We start from the raw sequence: 23,032 nt of genomic DNA, 5'->3' as shown, positions 1-23,032 counted from the left end.
TAGCTTCTCTAAAAATGTGATTAAATATAATTATTTAATTTCTTATGATGAATTCCTTGATTATTATTATTATTTTTTGATAATTTCAATGAGAAGATGGATATTTGAGAATTCATGCTGGATGAACATAAGAGCTTCAAGAGAATCAAAATAAATGTTAATGTTATCAAACTTATCATTCCAATAAATTTTGATTCTTTCAAAAATACTTATTAGTTCTGCAGCACTAATGGGGTTAATCAAGTCATGTTGAGTCGTTATCAAGAACGTGAAGATTATATAAATTGTCATGGGCTTGCATAAGAATGAATTTCTGAAGCCCAGTGAGAGAAAGTTGGACCTCATTCAAAACTTAGCCCATTTGCACTCTTTTGTTAAGAGTTTTAGGGTTAGCTTTCGGCCTAATCCCTATACATATATGTTGGAAAGCTTTGTTGCTAATTATGTGATAATGACTAATCATATGTAAACAGAATATTCATATATAAACCACAAAAAATCAAACAAAACAGAGCTATTAAAGCTCAAATTTGATGAGCTGCTATTTTTTTCTTCTTTTCAAGCAAAACAATGTCATATTAAGCTCAATAAGAGGCGGAAAAAGAACATAAAATCTAACCTGGCTAACCTGTTCAAAATTCTTGATTAGTTTGGCCAGAAAATTGATTCACCAATTCACTTATGTAACTGGTAAATTCGAGTTGAGTTTTAATGTCATGCTATAATCTGACCCCTTTTCTTCACTTTAGTCATTAGTTAATTATTGGGACACACAATTAGTTAATTATTGAGACACAAAATTAGTTAATTATTGAGACACACAAATCAATTCAAATTTTGGATAGTAATTAAGGGAGGCCACCCCACAATTTGTATTTTTTTTCATCATCATGGATAATTCTAGGTTCTAAAACTCACACGAGGGATGTTTAGTAATATTACATTCAATTTAATTGCACTTTGAACCATTGGCAAGTTTATATTATTTATATATGTATATATAGACACACTCACACACACACACACCCACACACACACACACATTAAACCGATAAGTCTCCATCTATATATATATATATATATATATTCATTCTATCCACTTACAATAACTTGTATTATTTATTATCAAAATCCGTGGACAACCGCTTTACTTTTCACAAGCACTTTTTATCATACTTCATGAGTTCATGAGAAATAATTTTTGCTGTCTCGACAAGAACCTTTTGTTCCCATTAATTCCGTCTTTAAGTTTTAGAACCTTTTACACACACACATACACACACAAACGCCCTGATAATGACACTACCATAAACTTTTTTACAGTAATATATATATACATATATATTATTGTTGACAGGTTTATATATAAATAGATTGATTAATTACTTTCATATAATATTACACTAAAAGAAATTAGAACACTCGCGATCTTCTTCCTCTGTTATTTGCCAATAGAATTCGGATATCCGTTCCCATACTTTATAGCGCTTGATTTTGTTCGAATACATCCCACTTTGCTACCAAAAAATAAAAAAGGAAATTCTAACTTAGTGCAACCCACTCTCATGCAATTATTAAAATATGATCAAACCGTCAAGTAATATATGCCATCATGCACGTACTAAGTACAATTCAAAGTGTCCAGACATAACCATGGAAGCCTAGAAAAGATCAGTTGATTTTCCGACAGTTCTCACGAACTTCTCCGTCATCTTTGACATCAAGCAAGCTCATTTTGACCATGGCCTGCTGGAAATCAAAGAAGAACATGGCCTGGTTCAGTGCATAGCCATTAACGAAGTTCCTGGTTGTGGGGTTGCTGTACAGTGTTTGGTCGGACGTAAGAACCCCATTCTTCCTCAACAGAGCATTATAGTACAGGTTGTCGAAGTCGTTCCTCGTGGGGTCGAACGGCTGCTCCGAGTTGTCTCCGCCGCGGCATGTCTTCGATAATGTCTTTGCGAACTCCGAATCCAATGCCGGATCAGCCTTGTTCAGTCGGTTTTTGAACGACGAACATCTTGCCACTCCTAGAGTATGTCCTCCTGCATGCACACACCAATCATGGTATCACACATGTTTAAAATTTGCTTGTCTTTCAGTTTTGTTGGGCGCTTATGGGCCACATAAAAAACAAAACAGTTTTGTCAACTTTGATTAGTTCCTAGTTGCCGTCATCTTAGCTGTAAATATTTTTTTAAGAAAAATTAATGACTTCATCCTTATAATTTTAATTCAATTATATATAATTCAATTCATAAATTTTGACTCATTATAAATTAATCAATATATTTTGAGTTAGTTAAAATTTTATTCCTAAACTTTAACTCAATACAATTCAATTTTTATAATTTTGGTTATTTAAAACATTACTCCTTAACTTTTAAAGAAATGATTTTAGTTATTTAGATAGTTAAAGTTATAGTACTGAATTACGTTAAATTAAAGTTTAAGAATTGAATTATAATTAAATCAAAATTTAATAACGGATCATTACTGAGTCAAAATATAAACATTAAGTTGCACCATCTAGTCAAAACTATAAAATCATTACTTTTGTCTATTCATTTATTTTCTTTTTTGATAAAATTAAGATTACTATGCGCTGAGATTTTTTTTTTTTTTTGAAAAAATCCTACTAAAAAAAAAATTACAGACGCACGTATCACTTTTGAGTTATATTCTTGAAACGTAACCAAGTCGAGCTTCATGGTTGAATACAGAGTTTGAATATAATGTCATAAACTTGATTGAAATTTGATTTGTAATAAAGTTTATATTTTATAATATTATATATTTATATACACATACATACCAGAGAGAGCAACCATCTGTTGAGCAGTAAAGCCATGCTGGGCAAACATCCTGATGAGCTGGGAAGCATTAAGGGTTGGGGCTGGCAGATTGATTGTGTCTTCAATTCTTGATCTTCTTCCATCTTTTCTTCCTTTTGGTATGTCATATACTGGTCCTCCAGCCTGCTTATACCCATACATACATGCATGTGGTTGATCGATGATCTTACTTACGTACGTACATACATACATATAAAACCAACAAAAATTATAAGAAGACTAGCTAACAAGCTAGGTTGATGATGAACTTACAAAGAAAACAGCGTCTCTAGCAGCCATTGCAAGAATGTCAGCACATGAAACGACTCCAGGACATTGTTGTTCAACCTGTTCTTTGATATCGTCTATGATCTCATACCCTCTCAAGCTCAGATTCGCTGGTGAATCTTTTTCTGCTGTGTTTCCTTTTGTTGAATCGATCAGAACCGATCCATCACATCCCTGCCACGTTCATTGCCCCAATAATAATCAGTTACATTTAATTTAAGGTATCAGCATTTACATCACAATAATATATACCATATGATTAGAATAATTGTTCAATTACACTGCGTTAAATAATTATTTTATTATACGATAGTAGTTAGGCTACCAGAATAATTTAGGAGGGAGAAGTTATAATTTTGTTATTCAAAATGATCTAACTGCCTAAAATACTAATAGTGAAATATGGATGTGATTTCACCATTGCAAGGCACAATAATCTGTGGTAAGGATTCTCGTCCCTCAAGCAAGTGATTAGGGTTCTAATCTCAGCCATTAACCCTCTGCTTTCCTCACCCTCTCTCTCTGTGGGGTATATATGGTGTATATATACTATGAAACAAAATCCCAAGTTTGTCACTGTAACTTGGGATTGGCCTGTGAGAAAGAAGAGAAGTTTCTTTCGTCACCAAAGATATGTTTGTGGACTCTAATATCCTACAATAATGATACTTGATATTGAATTAGAAAAGGGCAAGAAATTAAAGAGAGAACCTGGATGAAGCAATCATGGAAGTGCATTCTAAGAAGAGCAGCAGCAAGAGTGGGATCATTCTGCAGAGCTCTGTTTACAGTGTCCTTAACAATTGGTTCAACGAAGGGACAGCTCGCCAAGTAGTAATTCATATCCAAACCATCTGCTCCAATAATAATAAATCTCACACCACTCATTATCACTATCATCACCAACACTCTTACCAAGTTCGCCATAGCAGAACAAGTTTTTTCGTGCAACATACCTGAAACCCAAAGCCACAGTTATATATATATATATATATATATAGTAGTGGATGAAGACATAATGAGAATGATCGTATGAAGTTTCGTTATACACGAGGTAGGTCCAGGAATAAAGGGAGTGAATATAGTGGGAGAAAGTTGGCAGAGCAATATATATATTTATCAGTATACATAAATTATGGTAATGATTATTGAAACTGGGTCGGCTAGTCTATACTGTATATCAGACTAGACATGGAAAAGTTGAAGATAGTGTAGGTTCTTATCATTCTTCTCTTCATGCTATGCCTATCATCATCATTATTGGATCCATCTATATGTCAATTTGTGTGTGTGTAGATTATTTATATAATGAACCCATGTAATGTAAATGCATGTTGGTTGCACCCAAGTTGACAGTTGATGGCACGTAAGGAAATTTCACCTTCAGTCACTCTAGCATGAAGATCCATGACGACACGCATAGTCCATAGATGATATATTAATATATAGGTGGACTTTGAAACTAATCACAATAATAAAATGATCAGTTGGGAAAATGACGAGCAGTAAACTTTATTAGTGCCATACAATGCTGCTATGTATACCTTCCTCTCATTGTGTTTAATTATAGTTATCCCCTATTCATGTTAAAAGTAGATAATTATTTTTCTTTTCCAAGCACTGAGCATGAACCTCATACTAGCAAATATTATCTTCTCTTAGAGTTCATTGCCTCTAAATTGTTTCTGAACTGTTTAAATCTAATTTAAATAGTCTAGATTTATAATTTTTTTACTTTTATTTTTTTAAAAAAATTATTTTAATGAATACAGAATTTAAAATAAAGACAATTACTTAACTGTTATTTTTTAAAAATAATAATTTTTTATTTAAAAAACATCCGTTAAAAAACTGTAAATTTAGACTGTGAAAATTCAATTTAAACCATTCAAAGGCAATGAGCGCTCTCAGTGCTCATCTAATTCCTTTAAATAAGTTGTTATACCATGAGGTAAAAGATTCGAACTCCAAACTATTTGCTCAGATAAAGAAAGCCTATGCACACCAACTTGAGTTGATAAATATATTACTTATTGAAAACAATAGACGAGTAGTAAAATTTAATTATATTATATACTTCCTCCGTTTAAAAAATATAAGACATTTTTAACCGAATATTACCTCCCGACAAAATAGTTACCTGCTTTTAAACTAACATTCTCTTTTTATATTTATCATTATTAAACACCTTATAACAAATATAAAGTCACTATCAATAGGGATATTTTTAAAAAAATAATTATTATTATACTTTAAAAGACTAAAAATGCCTTATAATTTTAAATATTTTAACTTTTTAAAAAATTTATAACGGAGAGAGTGTGTGTGTTTCAATCCTTTGTTGAAGATTTTGTGGTTACATTGAATGAAAATTGGTCTATCGATAAGAATTTATTTCAGTCATGCTACCGAGGTGAAAAGTCAAGTATATTAATTAATGGATGATCATAAGGGCTTAGTAAGGTTTTTTTGGTTAAAAAAATTTTAGATAAATTAAGTATCGAGCTCACTAACACTAGGATATGTTTTCAAACTCAAAGAAAATTATAAAAGTATATACAAATTGCTTATCAATAAAAAATTTATATTGATAGCAAGATTTAAACGTACAATATAAAGTTAATTTAGATGTTGATAAGTTATTGAGATCTAGCTCATTTGTTTTTTTCTTTAAATAAAAATTTGGGTGTCAGTTTATGTAAATTATTTTAGTGACTCAAGCTTTAGATAACTTTGATATATTGCTGTTGCAATAAAAAAAAAAATAATAACGGTGAGTACAGTTTGACATCCTATTCCATTCCAATATTATAAATTTGGGATGCAAGTAACAAGCGTTTGAATTCACAGGGCCAAAATAGAGAATACTAGAAATTGAAATTCAATCCATGAATACAAAAGCACAAACTTTATATGTAGCTTAGCATTTATTAGTTCAACATCATCCCATGCATTATTCTGGTCATTCCACTTGATGATGGTTTGTCTTCACCATTAGACTTTTGCAGGAATGGAATCTAATACAAGTCAAACTCAAGTGGAGTGGTTGTGTGGAATGAGCCCCATGGAAGAGCAAGCTAGCTGGCCTGCATATCAGAGAGAGAGAGAGAGAGAGAGAGAGAGAGAGAGAGAGAGAGAGAGAGAGAGAGAGAGAGAGAGAGAGAGAGAGAGAGAGAGAGAGAGCAATAAAGCACCAAATTTGAGTGCTACATACACTTCTTTGATTCTTTTTATAAGGTAGAGAGAGAAGAAAAAATTTAATCTTATTTATCAATTTTCAATACTTATCTTTACATTTTTGCCCTTATTAAATGTTTTAAATAAAAATATCAATAATAAAATTTAAAAATATTTATTAAAAGAAAAGGTGAAAACTTATTAAAGTTTAATACAAAGTTAATGAGGTATAACATTTTTTTTAATTCTGGTGAAACGTATTAGAAATAGCTTATAAATAAAAATAAAAGAAAAAAAATCTTTACATGGAGAAAAAGGTATACAAGTCCCACATAGACATAAAGGCATGAACTAATTATTCAACACGCCCCAATAGTTGATTAAGCAAAGTGCTGCGAACGCGTCTATAGCATTAGTGGCGTCGTATTACGTACTCATCCATATGGGTGCATGCAGGAGCACATAATTTGCTTCCTCACTTCATCACCACAGCAGATAAGCCTGCAAACGTGACACGGGGCGGCAAAAAATGGTGCTATCAAGTTTTTTTAAAAAAAAAATAATTATATTTATATTTGTGTTTTGTTATTACACAGTCACAACACACTACTAGAAAATGGAAAGCATGCTCCAAACAAGTAGCTTTCGGTATATATTCAACGCCAATCCCACGCGAGGCAAAACAATTATTGTTTACATGGATTGGATTTTCTTCCACGTGCCTCCCTCCTGGGCTCCTTTCTGCACTCCTATGAGCAGATAGATTTTAAAAAAAAAAAAAAACAGAGAGAAGAAACAAAAACCTGCTAATGTGAGTGCAGGCAAGGAAGACCAGAATGAAATCACCAGAAGACAAATCTTGTTTACATGATGTGGCTGTGCATGCCATGAAAAAAGAATATTGATTAAAAATAGAGTGCAACTGCATAGGCGTACACTTTATGAGTGCAAGCTTGTGGTGGTATGGTAAGATACATATGAGCACTGATTGCATTGGTTTAATTACAGATTATACGGATGACCTGGTTCACGTTGAGCGGACATGGTTTCTGTCATACGTGGTCGCCTTGCTCCTCTTAATATCAAGGCCTTGAATAAGATACATAATTTTTCGTTTGGCACAGACAGAAAACAACGGGGTTAAAAATATATATATATATATATATAAACTAAAAAAAAATGAGGACATTTTTCACTCTTGCTTTCCCCCTAAATTTCCTTCTAGAGAGGGGGGAAAAATTAAACAAAAAACTTTATACTAAAAAAGATAATTTCTTTTTTCTTGTTCCGCCTTTCTCTCCTAATTTTCTTTCTTATTTTCCTTCCCTTAATTTCCTCTCTTTCCTGTTCTCCTTCCATTACAAACAGAAGTTAAGACATTCACCCTACGATTAAGAAATGAAGGTAATACTAGAACAAGCCCATACAGAAATGACTGAACTGCACTATCCATGGGATTGTTAGTTTTGATACCATACATAGATAATATCCAGAAGTCATCGTCAGTCTAGTTAGACATATTTACAAAAGACGAAGGCAGCATTCTGTTATGTACAAGTTCTGTTTTGCTTTTCAGGCCACCTCAAACTACACACTACACAGAAATAAAAACATTTACACACTTGGAGTCGGTGCCTCAACGAACATCAGATGGCACTAGCAAGCTGTTCTCAAAGCAATTCTTGGCAATATCAATCACAATCTCATCCTCGCAGGGTCCATTAGATTTGGGCTTGGGGTCAGAGTTCTGGCATCTTGGACAAACAAACTGTGCGGGCACGGGATCTGCATCGTGAATGCCAGAACACCTTGTGTGTCTCCACACTCCACATATATCACAAGCCAACATTCTCTCTCCATCGTCGTCCTTGGCCCCGCAGCTGCATTCCACGGTCCACCTCTCGATGCCCCGTTCCATTTGGAATTTGCTCAACCCATTCTTGCCGTTGCATCTTCCTCGCAGCCGGACTGCTTGGATCATGGAACCTGACAATTGCTGGACCAAGGAGGAATCCTCAACACTATAGCCAAGAAGCTCCTCGATTTGAAGTCTTCTGAACATGACATAAACATCTTGGAAAGCATTTGCTGCTTCAACCTTGAGGTCAGCTACGGTGGCATTTCCAGGGAGGATCACTAACTCTGGTGGGAGGTGAGCAGCAAAATCATCAGATTCATCTTCTAGCTCTAATTGACATGAGAGGCGTATCTTAGACAGGTTTGACAGCGGCATCATCTCGGGTTTATAGTCCTTGACAAACTGCTTGCAGTCAAGAAGTTTCTGAGCAGAGCTCATGGCAATTACCCTTGTCTCCTCTGGATCATAGTTCAACATCGTCTGAGGATTAAGAATGGAATTATAAAAGTATCTCAGGTCGTGTAGAAGAGTCACTTCAGATGGATTCTTTAAGCCCGAAGAAATATTGGTTGCAAATCCATAGCGAGAATTGTCCCCCGCCTCTAGTCTGCAACAAATAAGAGTTCATGGAATATTAATGCAGCAAAATATGCATTAGAAAAATCTACATACAAAGGAAGGAAGGAAGCCATTAGAGGATCTTCCAAATAAACACAAATCAATATATCAAGGTTCAGCAACTCAGTACTGAAGAATGTTAATTGGACTTCTAGTCCCACGCATGATAATTCAAAGAACTTCATGAATTTCTTTGCCAGTATATTATCACAACTGCTCAAGGCATGACCAACTTTTGAGTGGTTTAATTCTTAATCTCATGGATCAATATACTATAAAAATCAGAAAGAGATCAAACCTGTACTCAAAAGCACCAGTAACAGGATTGCATCGGGTATTCACTGTTGCACCAAGGACCACTTTTCCTCCCAATTCTCCAAGACAGTAATCAAGCAGCTCCGGGGAGGCCACCTTGCAGACAGCACCCCTTAGAGCTCGCCAGCTCACCCAATTGGACCCAGACACAGCTCGAAGCACTCTCAACATGGCTTCCTCCACACATTCAATGTCACTCTTAGTCCATGAAGAAGACACTCCAGTAACATTCAGGCGTCGCTTCTTGCAGGTGATGTCATCAATATTTGATGCAGCAGTCTTACGAGCATCATGAATCAAATCCATTAAAAAACACAAGAAGCCCCTTATATTTACAAGCTCTTTCTTTGACAAAGACTGGTAATATGAGATCATGCCTTGTACACGTGAGTCACATTTCTGCCCTTGGGCAAGAAAGGTGGACAAGGGCAGATTGGACAGGAATTCAACAGCAGACTTATATGATTCATGGGTAAGACCGTAGCTACCAGAACCAAACTGATAACCCCAATCACCATACCAAGGATGTCCTTTCGTAATAGCATTGAGTAGACGGTACTCCACCCCAAACTTCTTTGACACATCCATCACGCTAACTTTTCTGCTCATATAGACATGTGAAAACAATTGAGCATTGAACTCAAATTAAATAGTGAAACAAAGAAATTCTCCTATTTCCCAAGGCAAAGGTATTTTCAGATGGCCAAAGCCCCAAGAGTTAATCAATGCAAGTCCACTGTTCTATCTCTAATCTTAAGAAACCCCACACCCCATGACGCCAGGGGAGAAAATCTAAATAGAATATGTGAATTCTGAAGTAACCATGTATTCAACTTTTAACAATCATGTAGTAGTAAACAAGGAAGCTGCAATCAAAATCAAGCAACCTAACCTAACTCCAAGTGTCTTGCAGAGGCGATCCCAGAAGTCCATGATATGGCACCCAGAAAGAAATTTGGAACCACCTTCTCTACCATTAACTCGAAGTAGGTGCCCATGACCGTTAGCATGGACTACCCCATGCAAAAGATGAGTTGTGCTTTCTAATTGGTGATAGACCCAGTCTTCAACATCATCCGTGGTTGTCACATGGTTGCAAGACTTGCACCTGAGCATAAAAAGCATGCATCATATAAGCAAAAAGTGCCATTATGCTCCATGGGCATTCAAGAGCTAGTAAGTTAATGTAAAAATAGCTAAGGCTCACAATGCCAAATGCAAATGGGTACAGAGACCACCAAACCATAAACATATTAATAAAGTAGAATGAATTATATGGAATGGGACTATAATGATTCAGAAAAAATAATCAATGATACAAGTGATAATCATTATAAAGACAGCTCCAGAGTCCAGACTAGCACAACAGCCTGGTTCAGGAAACACTTCACACAGCCCTAATAATCATTCAGATTCTTTAAAAGGTCTCTGGGATAAGGGTGAGAGCAAGGCTGTATGATCACTTTGCTGATAGTCTAATATAACATCCAATCGCACCATCACGCATTGTGAACACAAGATTAAATCAAACATGAAGCTTGGGCAGGCTTAAGCTCAAGTTAGTGAAAAATATTTCAAGCTTCAAACTTAATTAGCTTGACTTAATTTATAAAGGTCAATCAACTGTCATGTGATACAACAAATACCAGGCTTCATTAAAAAATGAACTAAAATTACATATATAAAAATCTAATTCATCTGCATAAATACCAAATACTAAGTGAGTCTTTATGCATGATCATTGATCACATTCTATACAATCAAGTTCCCATCAAAAAGAGCCTCACAAATAGTTTCATTAGACCGCCACTATTGCACAAGAGGACAAGTCATCAGTTTTCAGTACTTCACAACCCAATTGTTTTGTGGACTCTGAAACAACACATTCCAAGTTTGGCTCTATCTAGAAGTGAGCTTTCTTTTTTCCTTTGATCAACTACTTTAACGTGAGTTTAACAGACAAGAAATGTACCTCAAATATTAAAAAACAACATTCACATAAAAGAAGTATTTGTGTTAGCTCAAATGTACATATGCTAGCAAATAATTCAGTCAGACGAATAGAATCACACTATAGGCAACTCCTTTTCTCAAACAAATCCAAAAATTTCATGCTATCGGACATGTTGGGACAAATCAAAGCATGCAAAATTAATTACAATATCGTTCAGAACCTAATTCAATAAATAATATTTCAATACGATTGAGTGACCACTTTGATTGCCAAAGGCAGAAGATTTTCTTTCACTTGCACTTGATTGACAATCACTCGTCATTATGTATTAAATTTAAAGATATCGCATGCAAAGTATTGGCAGTATCATGACAACAAGTCCTCATGAAAGTATCCAACCGATAATTTCAACTATGGTTACCTCATAGCAATATTGCATTCCACTTATCCCCATCTATAAACATTTAAGTTATGACAAGCAATTGAAACAAATAAAAATCCGAATGATGACAAATTTTGACAATCTAACATGATCAGAGTGTGTCCTTGTGCATTGAAAAACAAAAATCAGATCCAAAGTAACTCACTTGGATTCTGACAAGTGCAAGATGTCTCCACAGCACATACATGGCTTGTGGTACCCGCCAATGGAAGTACCATCAGCCTTGATTATAAAATGGTAACGTTTTGCGCACACTGGATGGCCACTCCAACCTTCATATCATATTTCAAGGTTAAAATCAGAAAAACGAACGGGACACAAATTTCATCATGCAGTAAAAAGTGATGATAGATCTTCACTTCAAGGGAAGGAAAAAAAGGGGAAGGAAAAAGTTAAAAATAAATTCAAAATAATAAAATCGCGGAAAGCGTGGCTTAAAAACAAAGATATACGCTACCACGTTACGACATCCTCAGTCTATATTGAGCTGCTGCGAGAGGAAAAAAAAAAAGACTTAGGACACAACATAATAGCTGTCACGCAACAATGACAGCCAAGAAATGCCCGCTAAGAGGTAGACCTACAGGTGGCATAATCCTATCCACGTGTAGAGAAGGAATAAATCCAACACACCGTCCCTCTCTTAATGGGCCCCACCCATCCACAATGGAGAAAGCGTTTCGTGATCATCAACCCGCCCGATTTTTTGTATTTTGTCACATTGAGTTGACGATAACTTAAGTTACTATCAGGAGTAGACGGCTATGTTTGGCCACAATTATTTTCCACTTCATTTTTGTTAATAGCTCAATATTATAGTCAGGTTCATTCATCATTAACTTTATAAATCATACTTTTTACTTGTTCAAGAGTGTAACAACCTGAGCTTATGTTGCGAAATTACCACGATAATTTCCAGAGTTTTATAATATATCATTTTCTCTATCACCACCGCAGATCAGAAACTGGCAACCGGAAGAAATTGAAAAACGATGAAACCAAAGCGATTTTATTGCTACGCGAAACATAGAATCGGTCAACTACTGCGAGCCAACTCACCAACAACTCGGCACTGATCGCAGTAGACGGATCTAGATCTGGCCACATCCTCTTCGACAACGTCAAGGCAGACCACCGCTGGGCTCGATTCCAGGCCGTCCGTCAAGTCACCGACTCGGAACAGGATCTGCCACGTCAGCAGGTGAGGGAACAAAGCCGAAGGCGGTGGAAGCAGCGCGTGCTTCGACAGGAAAGATCTCACGTTTGTCCGGAATGCTCCGCCGGAGAAATCTTCTCCAGCGACTGCAGGGGACGGAAACGTGAGAAAATCATAGAAATCAGCAGTGACTCTCCTCTTCATCCGCTTCAATGGCTTCCCACCGCTAACGACCATAACGGAGGCGGAAACAGGCGCGTGGCTCGATCTCAGGGGCGCGTGTAGTGAAAAAACACCGAGAATGATCGGAAACTTCTGGAGAAGATCTTTTAACTGAGGTAAGAGACGATGGAGGATGGAGGAAGAGGTAAGGAAGAGGCTAGCTTGTTTGTGGAAGATGTGAGTCGTTGGATTAATCTGCAATTTGAAAGGAATAATGGAATATAAAAGAAAAAACTAAAACAGCCTTTAAAAAAAGGGGGATTAAAAAAAAAAGCTTTTTGGGAAATGGAGAGAAACGAGTGAAGTGGTTTGGAGGGAGAGAGAATTTCAAGGATCGAAGATCGGTACCTTAGTCGTTAAGCAAATTTACCGTCCCAGAGTGATTGTACACAGGGACACGTGAAATTACCGTTGTACCCTCATCATCTGAGTATGACGAACTTTCTAGGAAGGATACTAAAATTGGAGCTTTTTAGTTGGTAGGTGAATTTAATGAGAGGGAATAGTACGAAGAATACATTTAATCGTGCGAGTGACACTTGGAATAAAAAAAATAATAAATTAATTCTGATATAGAATCAAAACATTTCAAAGACGTCACTTTGGGAATAAATTAAAGATCGCATTAATTCAACTTATACCCCTTGAGGAGGAAGATTAAGATAGGATTGATTGGTGGTGCATGGTAAAAAATAGCATTGTACTGTAAGGTTATTTAGGTAACTTTAAGAGTACCTTCAAATTACATTTATGATGTATTTTTACCCAATCTATTACATAGTTGAATCTTTTAAACAAATTTTGTCATATATAAATTAAAAGCTAAATGCACCAACAATCTTACACCTAATAGAAGGAAGATAGAGAAACAAACTTTGGGGAAACTACTAGAATTTCCAACCTCCCTCAAAAAGTACGTATCCATATGAAAATTTTAACTCATGTTTTAAATATGAAGAGTTAGATAATTGGTTTAAACAGATTAAAAAAATTAGTTAAATTAGTTTTTTAGAAAAATAATTTAAGTTAGGTATTTTAAAATAATATGGATTATTTTAATTATTTACGTAAAAAACCATCCTATTGATTACACATATTCTTTAGAAAAATATAATAAATATGGGATACAATTTTAACTATCCCCGTACTCTTATCATAGAAGCATAATATTTGAGACATTACTGAGTATTAATTGTAAGTGTGTTCTTTTAACAAAGATTTAAATCTAAGTTCATTGTCATGTAAGAAAATAGCTTGTTCCATTTTACACCTAAGCTAACCCTCAACGCAAATCTAAGACCATCATTGTGAGGGAACAATACATTTCACTGAATCCTTTTTATAACCACACTCGAAAACTAAAACCATACCAAACCAATATTTACCAGCCTGAGACTCTTACATAGATTCTTTGTGGAGGAACAGACATTTTTGGGCAACGATCACTTGTCTTTGACTCATTTTTAACTACTTTCTCTAATTCCTATTATATAATCAAGTTATTAACAACAAAGAAATTCAGTCGAAATTAAGTGATGCTTTTAAATTTTTGGAATTAATTTTATGTTGCATTTGGTTGTAAGGAGATTTGAATTTGGATTCAAATCCATAAAAAATTTATGTATTTTGATTGGATACAAATGTAAATCCATATTTTTATTATAATTTTTTGCATTTTCAAATCTCTTATGCATCCTAGTTATTTGAAATGGTAGCTACTCTAATTCTTTTGTTTCTTTTCTATTTTCATTTTTTATCTCCTTTTCTTAGTCTTTAAATTTGAAACATTTTATACTACTCAAACAAAAAATTTAAAATACATTAGATTCAAAATTTGATATTTTAAATCTAAAATTCGAATTTAAATTCACCAATCCAAATGATACCTTGATGAAATTCATTGTTTAGAGGATGAGTTAATTAGAAACTACCAAATCAAAGGACATTTATGAGAAATATTTTCAATGAATAGTCTAAAAGGTTCGAAGTAAGTATTTGTGAATTATGATTTTTTTTTCTTTAAAATATACAAAATGCTAGAGCTATTTTCTAGTTTTAATCGTTTTTAAAATTTTATTTGATGAATCATGATCAAAATTCAAAACCTTTGGTATGCTACTATCATTATTTGAATAAGCAATAAGCCATAGTTTATCACCAAGAAAATCCTTACAACACATCAGGATGCCTTTCTTATTGAACCCAATCATAATCCTCAGGTTACAAGAATTCATAATGATACAGTATTCTTTTCACTTGATCAACTAACTGATTCAACTAACTGATCTCTGACTCCTAAATCATTTGAGTATAAAAAATGGGAAGAAAGAAAACTGAATTTGGCAAAGGAACAAAAACAAAAGAAAGGTAGAATACATTTGATACAACAATTGCCCAAACCCAGACGAAGGTGCAAGATGAGGCGTTGTGCTAGCCATGCAACCCGGATTTGCTGATGAATTGTTATTTCCAGCACACTATAGTGTGGGCCATGCAAAAGCCTGCAATAAGACAAAGTTATGTTGGTCTAGGCCTGATTCATGATCAGGGGATTAGGGTCTTCAGGCTTCAACAAGGATCATATATATATTCAACAAAATAAATATATTCTAAAGGATATCCTTTATAATCACGCAGTCATGCATTCAAAGAAAGTGCAAGACCCTACATGTGATCCTTGATCTCCATCTTCCATCTTCTCTGTCTAATTTTTATCCAACCACAATAAATATAGTGACAAAAGTTGTTTTAGAGGATCTGTATTGGTTATCTTCATTCCTTTACCTTTTTTTTTTTTTTTTGACTGAATTCATTCCTTTACATTAACAGGCACATAATCATGTTTTCTCTCCTTTCTCAACTATCTTTTCGAAAATCTTTGGGCCAATTTGTTTAAAATCAAGAAAATAGTTATTTTAGTTCAGTTTAACATTTAAGTTGTTAGAAGAACATTAAGGTAATCATGACAGATTTGTTTTTTTTTTTGGGGGGGGGGGGGAATCTAATTTTATTGTTATAAAAAAAAAAACTAACTTCAGCTTTTCTTCTTCTTCTTCTTCTTTTTTCAAATTATTCTACATTAACTTATCAAAATAAGCTTTTTCCGACGCATCCTTTATGTGTTTAGTTTAAAATTTTCCAAATCCCTCGTTCCCTCATACCCCACAACTTTTTTCATGTGTACCTGACTAAGATCACTTTTTTAATCTTAAAACAAACTGTTGGCTTTATCTTATCCAGATGTAAGGATGATAACAGAGATAAATCAGTCAAATGATATATAACCATTTCTGCATTAAAAATGGCACGATCTACGATTGACATTTTGGATTTGCTATCAAACTATGATAGTTTGATGCTTTGTTATTTGCTTAGTCAGCGGAAATGCAAAAGGTTGGTGAATCAATTGGGAGAAAGCAAGGTCATGTAAGCGGGTGCACCATATAAATTAAGAAGGAATCGCTCTTACCCTACAATTGCATCATAATCTCACAAGTTCCCAATCTACTTCTGACAAGTCGATAAATTCAACATCACCATCTTCAAACATAATCTGCAAAACGAAATGTATATCCGTATTGGTCAAATGCTCATGAAAATTACCAAAGCATAAACAAAATCTCTTACAGTGTGTTTTTTGGAATATTTATCGAACCGCTTTATAATCCCAAAACACCTATACAAGAAAGAAAATGATCACAATTCAACTCCTCAGCCAAAAAATATATATATGAAGTAAAACTAATTAATGAAGTGTAAATAGATTAGACAAGAAAAGAATATCTATTCAAAGATATAAAGTTAAAATAAACCTCTCATCCGTGGGGTGATTTATCCTAATAATTTCTCCAATGCAATTGTGTGAGTTCTTTGGTACACCGATAGCATGAGAATGTCCTGCAGCACCAAGCACAACATAATATAAACCCATACGAGAAAATGATAGCAGAACTTGAAGAATATGTTTTCCATTAAAAGAAATATTAAACAGAATATAACCACCAAGTACGGCCAAAAGCTTACCAATATGCAAGCCTCCATTCTGATAAACCTATCAGTAACAGAAACAAGTCCCGTAATTAGCCCATCTTTGTGCTGTAGCATGTAGTACGTACTATATTATACAGTTACAAAAATCAAGAACAAAAAAATTGCATGGAGCTAAACTTTAGAAAAAGTTTAGCGTGTTATCATGTGTTTTCTTCACTATTATATTAGGTTCTCAGTAGAATCAGGTAGCATTCTATCCAGCATCAAATTGAGCCAAGCCCGACCCCACCATTCCCAACGCCAAAAAAAAAAAAAATCAGCACCTCCAGGATCGTTCACCCCAAAACCAATATAAGCAAAGTTATATCAAATTATCAAAGGCCAATGGGCCCGAGAAATCAACTTATTTACTTCAGCAAAACGGGCAAAAAAGAACATATTTACAGTACAACAATCTCATATCTACACCTGTAAAGTCTAAAATTAAAAACAACATGAAAAAACTAGTCACTGCATAATGAAATATATAAAAACATACATGGCTTTCTTTTCCTTATCACTTCACCAACATCAAGGATCTCATTTAATGGTGATAAAGGTCTGACGTGAAATCTTGAACATACAAGTTTCAACTATGCTCCATGGTTCAGCTCATGTAAATGACTAAAATTATTCGGTTGTACTGATAAAATGATAAGATGAAGAGGAACACAATGACAGAAATAACAGAGTAGAGGAGATAAAAAAAAAAGTAATTAAGAAATTGATAAATCAATTAAAATACGAGGGAGAAAAATATACTAAATAGCCAGCACTAGCTCACTAGTCATAATAATGGAGGTAAACATAATATAGTGCCACTGAAATCCATTACTGTAACGTCATAACTTATAATTTAACAGCCACATAGACGTACAAATTTTTTAGATAAAACTGTTTTTAACGCTAGAGAAGATGCATCCACCTGATATGCGACTAATTTTAGTGCAGCATCTGACAATGTCTTAGGCTTTGTAGGTCGGACCCCCAACTTACGCCTGCACTCAGCAGCACCACAGTGGCAATCTTGATCTGCACCAAATTGAACAAACCTGCTATATAGTTAGAATTTATCATTTGTCTTACAATTATGAAAGAGGACATGGAACTGAAAGAATGCAAGAAAAAAGTTAAGCATTTGCTCATACTGATAATCATAAGTAAGATGCTCGCCCTTCCTTATGTCACGTGTTGCAAATATGCCAATTCTTGTTTCGCCATCAATTATCCTTATGAAGCAAAGGAGAAAAAGTACAATCTAAGATAAACTTTAATATGTGAAATTAGATGAAATACCTAATATTAAGACATAACAATAAGGAAAAAAAAAATAGTAAACCATTTCTGCATCTCCGTATTGGGGCAGCAACTATGATTTATATATCTTGATTTGTTCCCCTTATATGTTGCATCGATCACCATATCTCGGTTAATTTCACACAAGTAGAAGTTTGTCTCCCCCCGATGTTTCATATTCCAAAGCCTTTGTTCACATGTTTTGTCATCAATGACTGATAGAAAGAGGTAATATCCATTAAAGCATGTAAAATACTTCATATTTCACGGCTGAACATAGGCAAACACAGAATTATCACCTTCTCCAACATATTCAATGACAAAGTCCCCTTGCTTGATATCTTCATCCGCCACAATTCCAGAGCCACATTTCTCGGTCTACAAGCAATTCTTTAAAACTCATTATGCTAAGCGTAAATAGCATGTGCACAATGCAAGTGAAAAATTAACTTTCAGTAACACAATATGAATTGGAAGTAGCTAACAGCTTTACGATAGAGATTTATCCTCATAAAAAGTGACCCACGAACTAAGCAAACAAAAACAAGTATTACCAAAATATTGTTAACATGCTAAATAACTGAACCATAGAGCCGGAATTTTGACAACACTAGACCATAAGGCAAATAAAGAATAACTTTTGAAAACAACATAGATTCATATATTTACCACGGAGTTGGGAGAAAAAAAATATATTAGTGAAAACAATCATTTAAAGAAAATACTGAATTAAATGTACATTGTAGAAACCATGATTCCGAGAAGAAAGTTATACCTGAACCAATTTCATCTTTTTTGTAGGCCGATTCTGAAATGGTTTATTGAGACAAGAACTCCCACATTTACAGCCTGAAGAGCAGCTAGACATAAGCATCCTGCAGTCAACAAAGTGATTAAATATAATTATGAGTATTCCTCAGAATTTGTACATTGCAATAGAAAACCTTCTAGTTAATATGTCAGAGAAAATAGACACCATCATCTGCCATCAAAGATTTGAGTAGACAATTTAGGCTGTCAGGATAGATAAGGCAAAGAAATCACAGTTATACATTTGTAAAAGACAACTTACCCACAATGGCAATATTTACCACAAACACTAGAAGACCCAGGGGAGGGAGTACAGGAACAGAATATGCCATCATCATCAAGTCTTCTCTTTACCTTCTTTGCAACATATATATCTTAAATTTGTAAGAACCAACAAAGGCAGTTATGTATAACTAGAAGATTCCTTAAAAAAATATATAGACAAAAAGATAAAGAGAGTAAGAATCTATATATCCGCGTATAATATAAAAACTTCAACAAGTTGCGCTGCTATGAACATTTTTTAATAATATTCACAAAGGATACTGCGCTTTATAGAGACGTATGGCACTGCCTTCCACTTACTAAACCAATCTGGAAGTTCAAAATCAACAGGATCTCCCATCTCATTCATCAACTTGTTGAATACAAGACCTAACCGACTCTGCTCAGAATTCTGTTAAACAGGAAATATAGGAACTAACTCTCAAGCGCCAGGGCCAATAAGACTTTAACCATCTTAAGGAAGATAGCAAAAGGCTACAGTTATAAGTTCTCAAAAAGGAAATTTGCCAGAAGAACGCATGTCTAAAGCCCAGATAAATTCTTCAGTAGATAAACACTTATCACAATAGTCAGTTATTGAATAGACAGAAAAATCCTAAAAAACTTCTGTAGTGAATACAAAATAAAATAAAAAAGAAAAGGAAATTTACATGAAATAAATATAATCTTTTACTAGTGGTTGACTTTACAGTCACAGACATGAAACAGAGATATATCTTTAACATGTAATCATAATTTCATGTAAATTAATTTGCAATCAATTTATCAAGGGAAAGGTAGAAAAAAAAGAAATTCAAGCTGAGAAGACAATCAGGCGATAGAAGTCAAAGAGTCAAACTATGATTGAATAATCAAATTTGTGTGTGTGTGTGTGTGTGTGTGTGAGAGAGAGAGAGAGAGGGCAAGAGAAACACTAAAATGGAGCAGTCAAAGGTATTCCAACTCATAAAAACCTTCTTCATGGCAGGCATGCTGGCATTGCCTCTGGTGGAGTCACTTGATAAAAACTGAATAGTATTGTGATCAGGTTTGATCTCAATATCTCAACACAGGCTCAGACCATAAATTTGGATATTGAAAATCAATATCTCAAAATGTAAATGGAAAACTTTCCCTGCAACATGGAAGAATTTGTGAGCATGATTTGAAGTCAGTAAGCTGCATAAAAAATTCAAGTTCGAATTCCAAAAATCAACAATCACTCAAGATATCTTACGAGACAGTAATATCGATTAAGAAAACTTCTCTAATCATATACAGGGATGTGTAGCTTTTCATCGAACACACGAATGCCTCTGATGAAACAAAGCAAGAAAGTAGACAGGCTAAACTAAAGAATGAGGTTAAGCATTTGTTCTCCAGATAATATCAGTCAATATAAGCGAATGGAAAACGATGATAACATCACTCTGCAAAAGTAGACGATTCAATTAATGAAAATGCATGCATGAGATATACATCATGTAAAATAAATCGATTCACACACATATAACAGCATATAAAGCAGATTCCTCGTCACCCTCAACAGATCCACCAGTCATCAAGTTCATTTCATCATTACAAATGAGAAAGAAGAGAACCAAGAATTCATAAATTTCTTTAACAGTAATCAAAATCTGGAGAAGAAACCTTAATGTGTATCTCTTTCCCTTCATATCAAAGATTTTCCCGTTCTTTCCAATCTCGCCCATTCCAACTTCTACCCCATCTTCGCTTCACCGCGCAATTCCCATCCAGCATTATCCATTAAACATCAAAATTTGCTCGGAACAGTTTTTTAGCAAAATTTCCTTAAAAAATCATATTGTGCTTGCAATTCTTACTCTTTTCAAGCAAATAACTCACTGTGACTATGCATTCCTCTTAAAAGAACTCAAGTATTCGTTTCCCTTTCAAGTCAATTCTTTCGCTAGACACCACATCCAAGGCCCACCATATACACTTTTTCTATTAACCGTGCCGTGTAAATCAAATACGTCTTTGGCGGCTCATCAAAGACAACGTTTAAAAGAAAAAAATCCAAGATAGCTCATTCAAAATGATAATAGCTACCAATTAAGAAACTTTTCAAAGGAAGAAAAGCAAACAGAGGCCGAAAATGTATAAAGATATGAAAAAGTGAAAGTGAGAGAACCTGCAGGATCCCGGATCCGTAGAACAAGTCGCAACAAGGCGGTTGACAATGAGAGTAGCGATGAGATTTGAGAGGAAGACGAAGAATGTAGAATGATTTGGCGTAACGGGAGGGAGAAGAGCAAAACAAAAAAAAAAAATGAAGGTGTTGAATTTGAGATTGGAAGAGATGTACTTGATAACCAGCGAAGGTACCAGGTACTACTTTCCAGCTTGATTTGAAATGGATGCTGACGCCGCGGGAAGAAGAGCCAAGCGAGGGTTCGATTTAAAAAAAAAAAAAAGGATCAGGATGCACTTACCATTCACTTCATTTGACAAAAATTTAATAAAAATAAATTATTATATTATAATAAAATTTATATTTAGATTTACTCCCTCTGTTTAAAAATATAAAGCATTTTTTAAGGAATTAAATATTAAAAAATATAAAACATTTTTACTCTTTTGAGGCATAATCATTACCTTTTTTTCTAAAATTGCCTTTATTGATGAATAACTTTATATTTATTATAGAGTGTTTAATAAATATAAATATAAAAAAATAAAGTTAATTTAAAAGTAGATAACTATTTTATTAGAAATAAAATTTAATTAAAAATGTCTTACCTTTTTTAACGGATGGAGTATTTTTTAAAAAACATATTTGATAAATTGAAAATTATTTGAATAGTATATAGTAAAAATAAGTTCTAGATATGTAATTAATAAAAAAGTATCAGTCTTATTATAAATAATTTTTTGTTATAAAAATCTTGATATATTGAAAAAAAATTGATTTAAAAATAATTTATAAATAACAAACTTTTCCAAGATTTTTATAAGTATATTGATTTATATAAATTTAAATAATTTATAAACAAATACATTTTAAAAATAAATGATTTCACTCAAAAGTATAAAAAAATAAAAATTAATATTCTTTCACTAAAAATATATCAAAAATAATATATAAAATATCAAATAAAAGAAAAAATAGTTTTATAAAAAGTAAACAAATATAATTGAATAATTCTGTCAAAAAAACATAAGTATGGTAAGAAAATAAGCTACAAGGATATTATGGTCAATGGAGTCTTACTTCACTTTCAAATTGAAAAACGTAAAAGCAACTGAAAGTTAACTGTTTTTTTGGGTTAAAAAAATTCTCAATTGAACTTAGCAACCAACTGAGATTAACTAAATGAGATTAGAAAAAAAAAATTTATAACTATAATATAATTTATATTTAAATATTTTTTTTAAGTCAGTTAGATAAACTGAAATTTATTTATATAATATAATTCAAAAATCAATTAAGATGTATAATGACAAAATAGACATGAGTTTTTTGCATATTTTTTAATGAAAAATATTAAAGTTTAAATTATAATTTAAAAAAAGGAGTTCATATATAATTTATTGTTTGTAAATTATAAAACTCTAAAGTAAATTAACAAATTACAAAATATTAAATTATAAAAAAATTAGAATAACCCTATGTACATGCAGTAAAAAAGTCATTCTAGATCTAACGATTGGAGTATAGAAATACCAAAAAATAGAAAACGACTAAAATACAAAACCAGATAAAGAGTTTATTAAGCCAAAAAATATAACAGTGGAGGCCAAAATT

The 23,032-nt window shown here is 33.6% G+C and overlaps 3 protein-coding genes across 7 annotated transcripts; all 3 read right to left on the bottom strand.

Moving 5' to 3' along the window:
- Positions 1-1,413: 1,413 nt before the first annotated feature.
- Positions 1,414-4,146, bottom strand: LOC129286209 (peroxidase 47). Of its 2 annotated transcripts, none has more exons than XM_054922224.1 (4): positions 3,834-4,146; positions 3,108-3,296; positions 2,816-2,981; positions 1,414-2,045 (listed from the first exon to the last, which is right to left on the bottom strand). In XM_054922224.1, exons 1-4 carry the CDS (start codon positions 4,074-4,076, stop codon positions 1,672-1,674), a joined length of 972 nt encoding a protein of 323 aa, XP_054778199.1. In that variant the 5' UTR covers positions 4,077-4,146; the 3' UTR covers positions 1,414-1,671. The 2 variants fall into 2 exon arrangements, with proteins under 2 accessions (XP_054778199.1, XP_054778205.1); XM_054922230.1 differs by having other exon boundaries at positions 2,816-2,978; positions 3,834-4,104.
- Positions 4,147-7,723: 3,577 nt separating this feature from the next.
- LOC129317078 (PHD finger protein At1g33420-like) lies at positions 7,724-13,164 on the bottom strand. Of its 2 annotated transcripts, none has more exons than XM_054961417.1 (5): positions 12,546-13,164; positions 11,632-11,758; positions 9,983-10,198; positions 9,074-9,691; positions 7,724-8,764 (listed from the first exon to the last, which is right to left on the bottom strand). In XM_054961417.1, exons 1-5 carry the CDS (start codon positions 12,877-12,879, stop codon positions 7,936-7,938), a joined length of 2,124 nt encoding a protein of 707 aa, XP_054817392.1. In that variant the 5' UTR covers positions 12,880-13,164; the 3' UTR covers positions 7,724-7,935. The 2 variants fall into 2 exon arrangements, with proteins under 2 accessions (XP_054817392.1, XP_054817398.1); XM_054961423.1 differs by lacking the exon at positions 12,546-13,164 and adding an exon at positions 11,944-11,962.
- Positions 13,165-14,991: 1,827 nt separating this feature from the next.
- On the bottom strand, positions 14,992-21,632 carry LOC129287606 (histone-lysine N-methyltransferase ASHH3). 3 transcript variants are annotated; one of them, XM_054923828.1, is made up of 15 exons: positions 21,419-21,631; positions 20,501-20,579; positions 20,238-20,398; positions 19,546-19,675; positions 19,262-19,373; positions 18,965-19,064; positions 18,489-18,567; positions 18,233-18,404; positions 18,042-18,122; positions 17,819-17,945; positions 16,888-16,915; positions 16,677-16,761; positions 16,492-16,540; positions 16,334-16,417; positions 14,992-15,365 (listed from the first exon to the last, which is right to left on the bottom strand). In XM_054923828.1, the coding sequence occupies exons 3-14, from the start codon at positions 20,253-20,255 to the stop codon at positions 16,346-16,348; spliced, it is 1,053 nt and encodes a 350-aa protein (XP_054779803.1). In that variant the 5' UTR covers positions 20,256-20,398; positions 20,501-20,579; positions 21,419-21,631; the 3' UTR covers positions 14,992-15,365; positions 16,334-16,345. The 3 variants fall into 3 exon arrangements, 2 of the variants coding, with proteins under 2 accessions (XP_054779803.1, XP_054779795.1); XM_054923820.1 differs by lacking the exon at positions 20,501-20,579; XR_008587751.1 differs by lacking the exons at positions 14,992-15,365; positions 20,501-20,579 and having other exon boundaries at positions 16,335-16,417; positions 16,888-16,959; positions 21,419-21,632.
- Positions 21,633-23,032: the final 1,400 nt, after the last annotated feature.

Source organism: Prosopis cineraria, unplaced genomic scaffold, assembly GCF_029017545.1.
Source record: "Prosopis cineraria cultivar Desert tree isolate PC_DT_omini unplaced genomic scaffold, ASM2901754v1 PC1, whole genome shotgun sequence".
Classification (NCBI taxonomy): Eukaryota; Viridiplantae; Streptophyta; class Magnoliopsida; order Fabales; family Fabaceae; genus Prosopis; species Prosopis cineraria.
The sequence above is the reverse complement of the archived record's forward strand: the minus strand, read 5'-3'. Positions and strand labels throughout refer to the sequence as shown.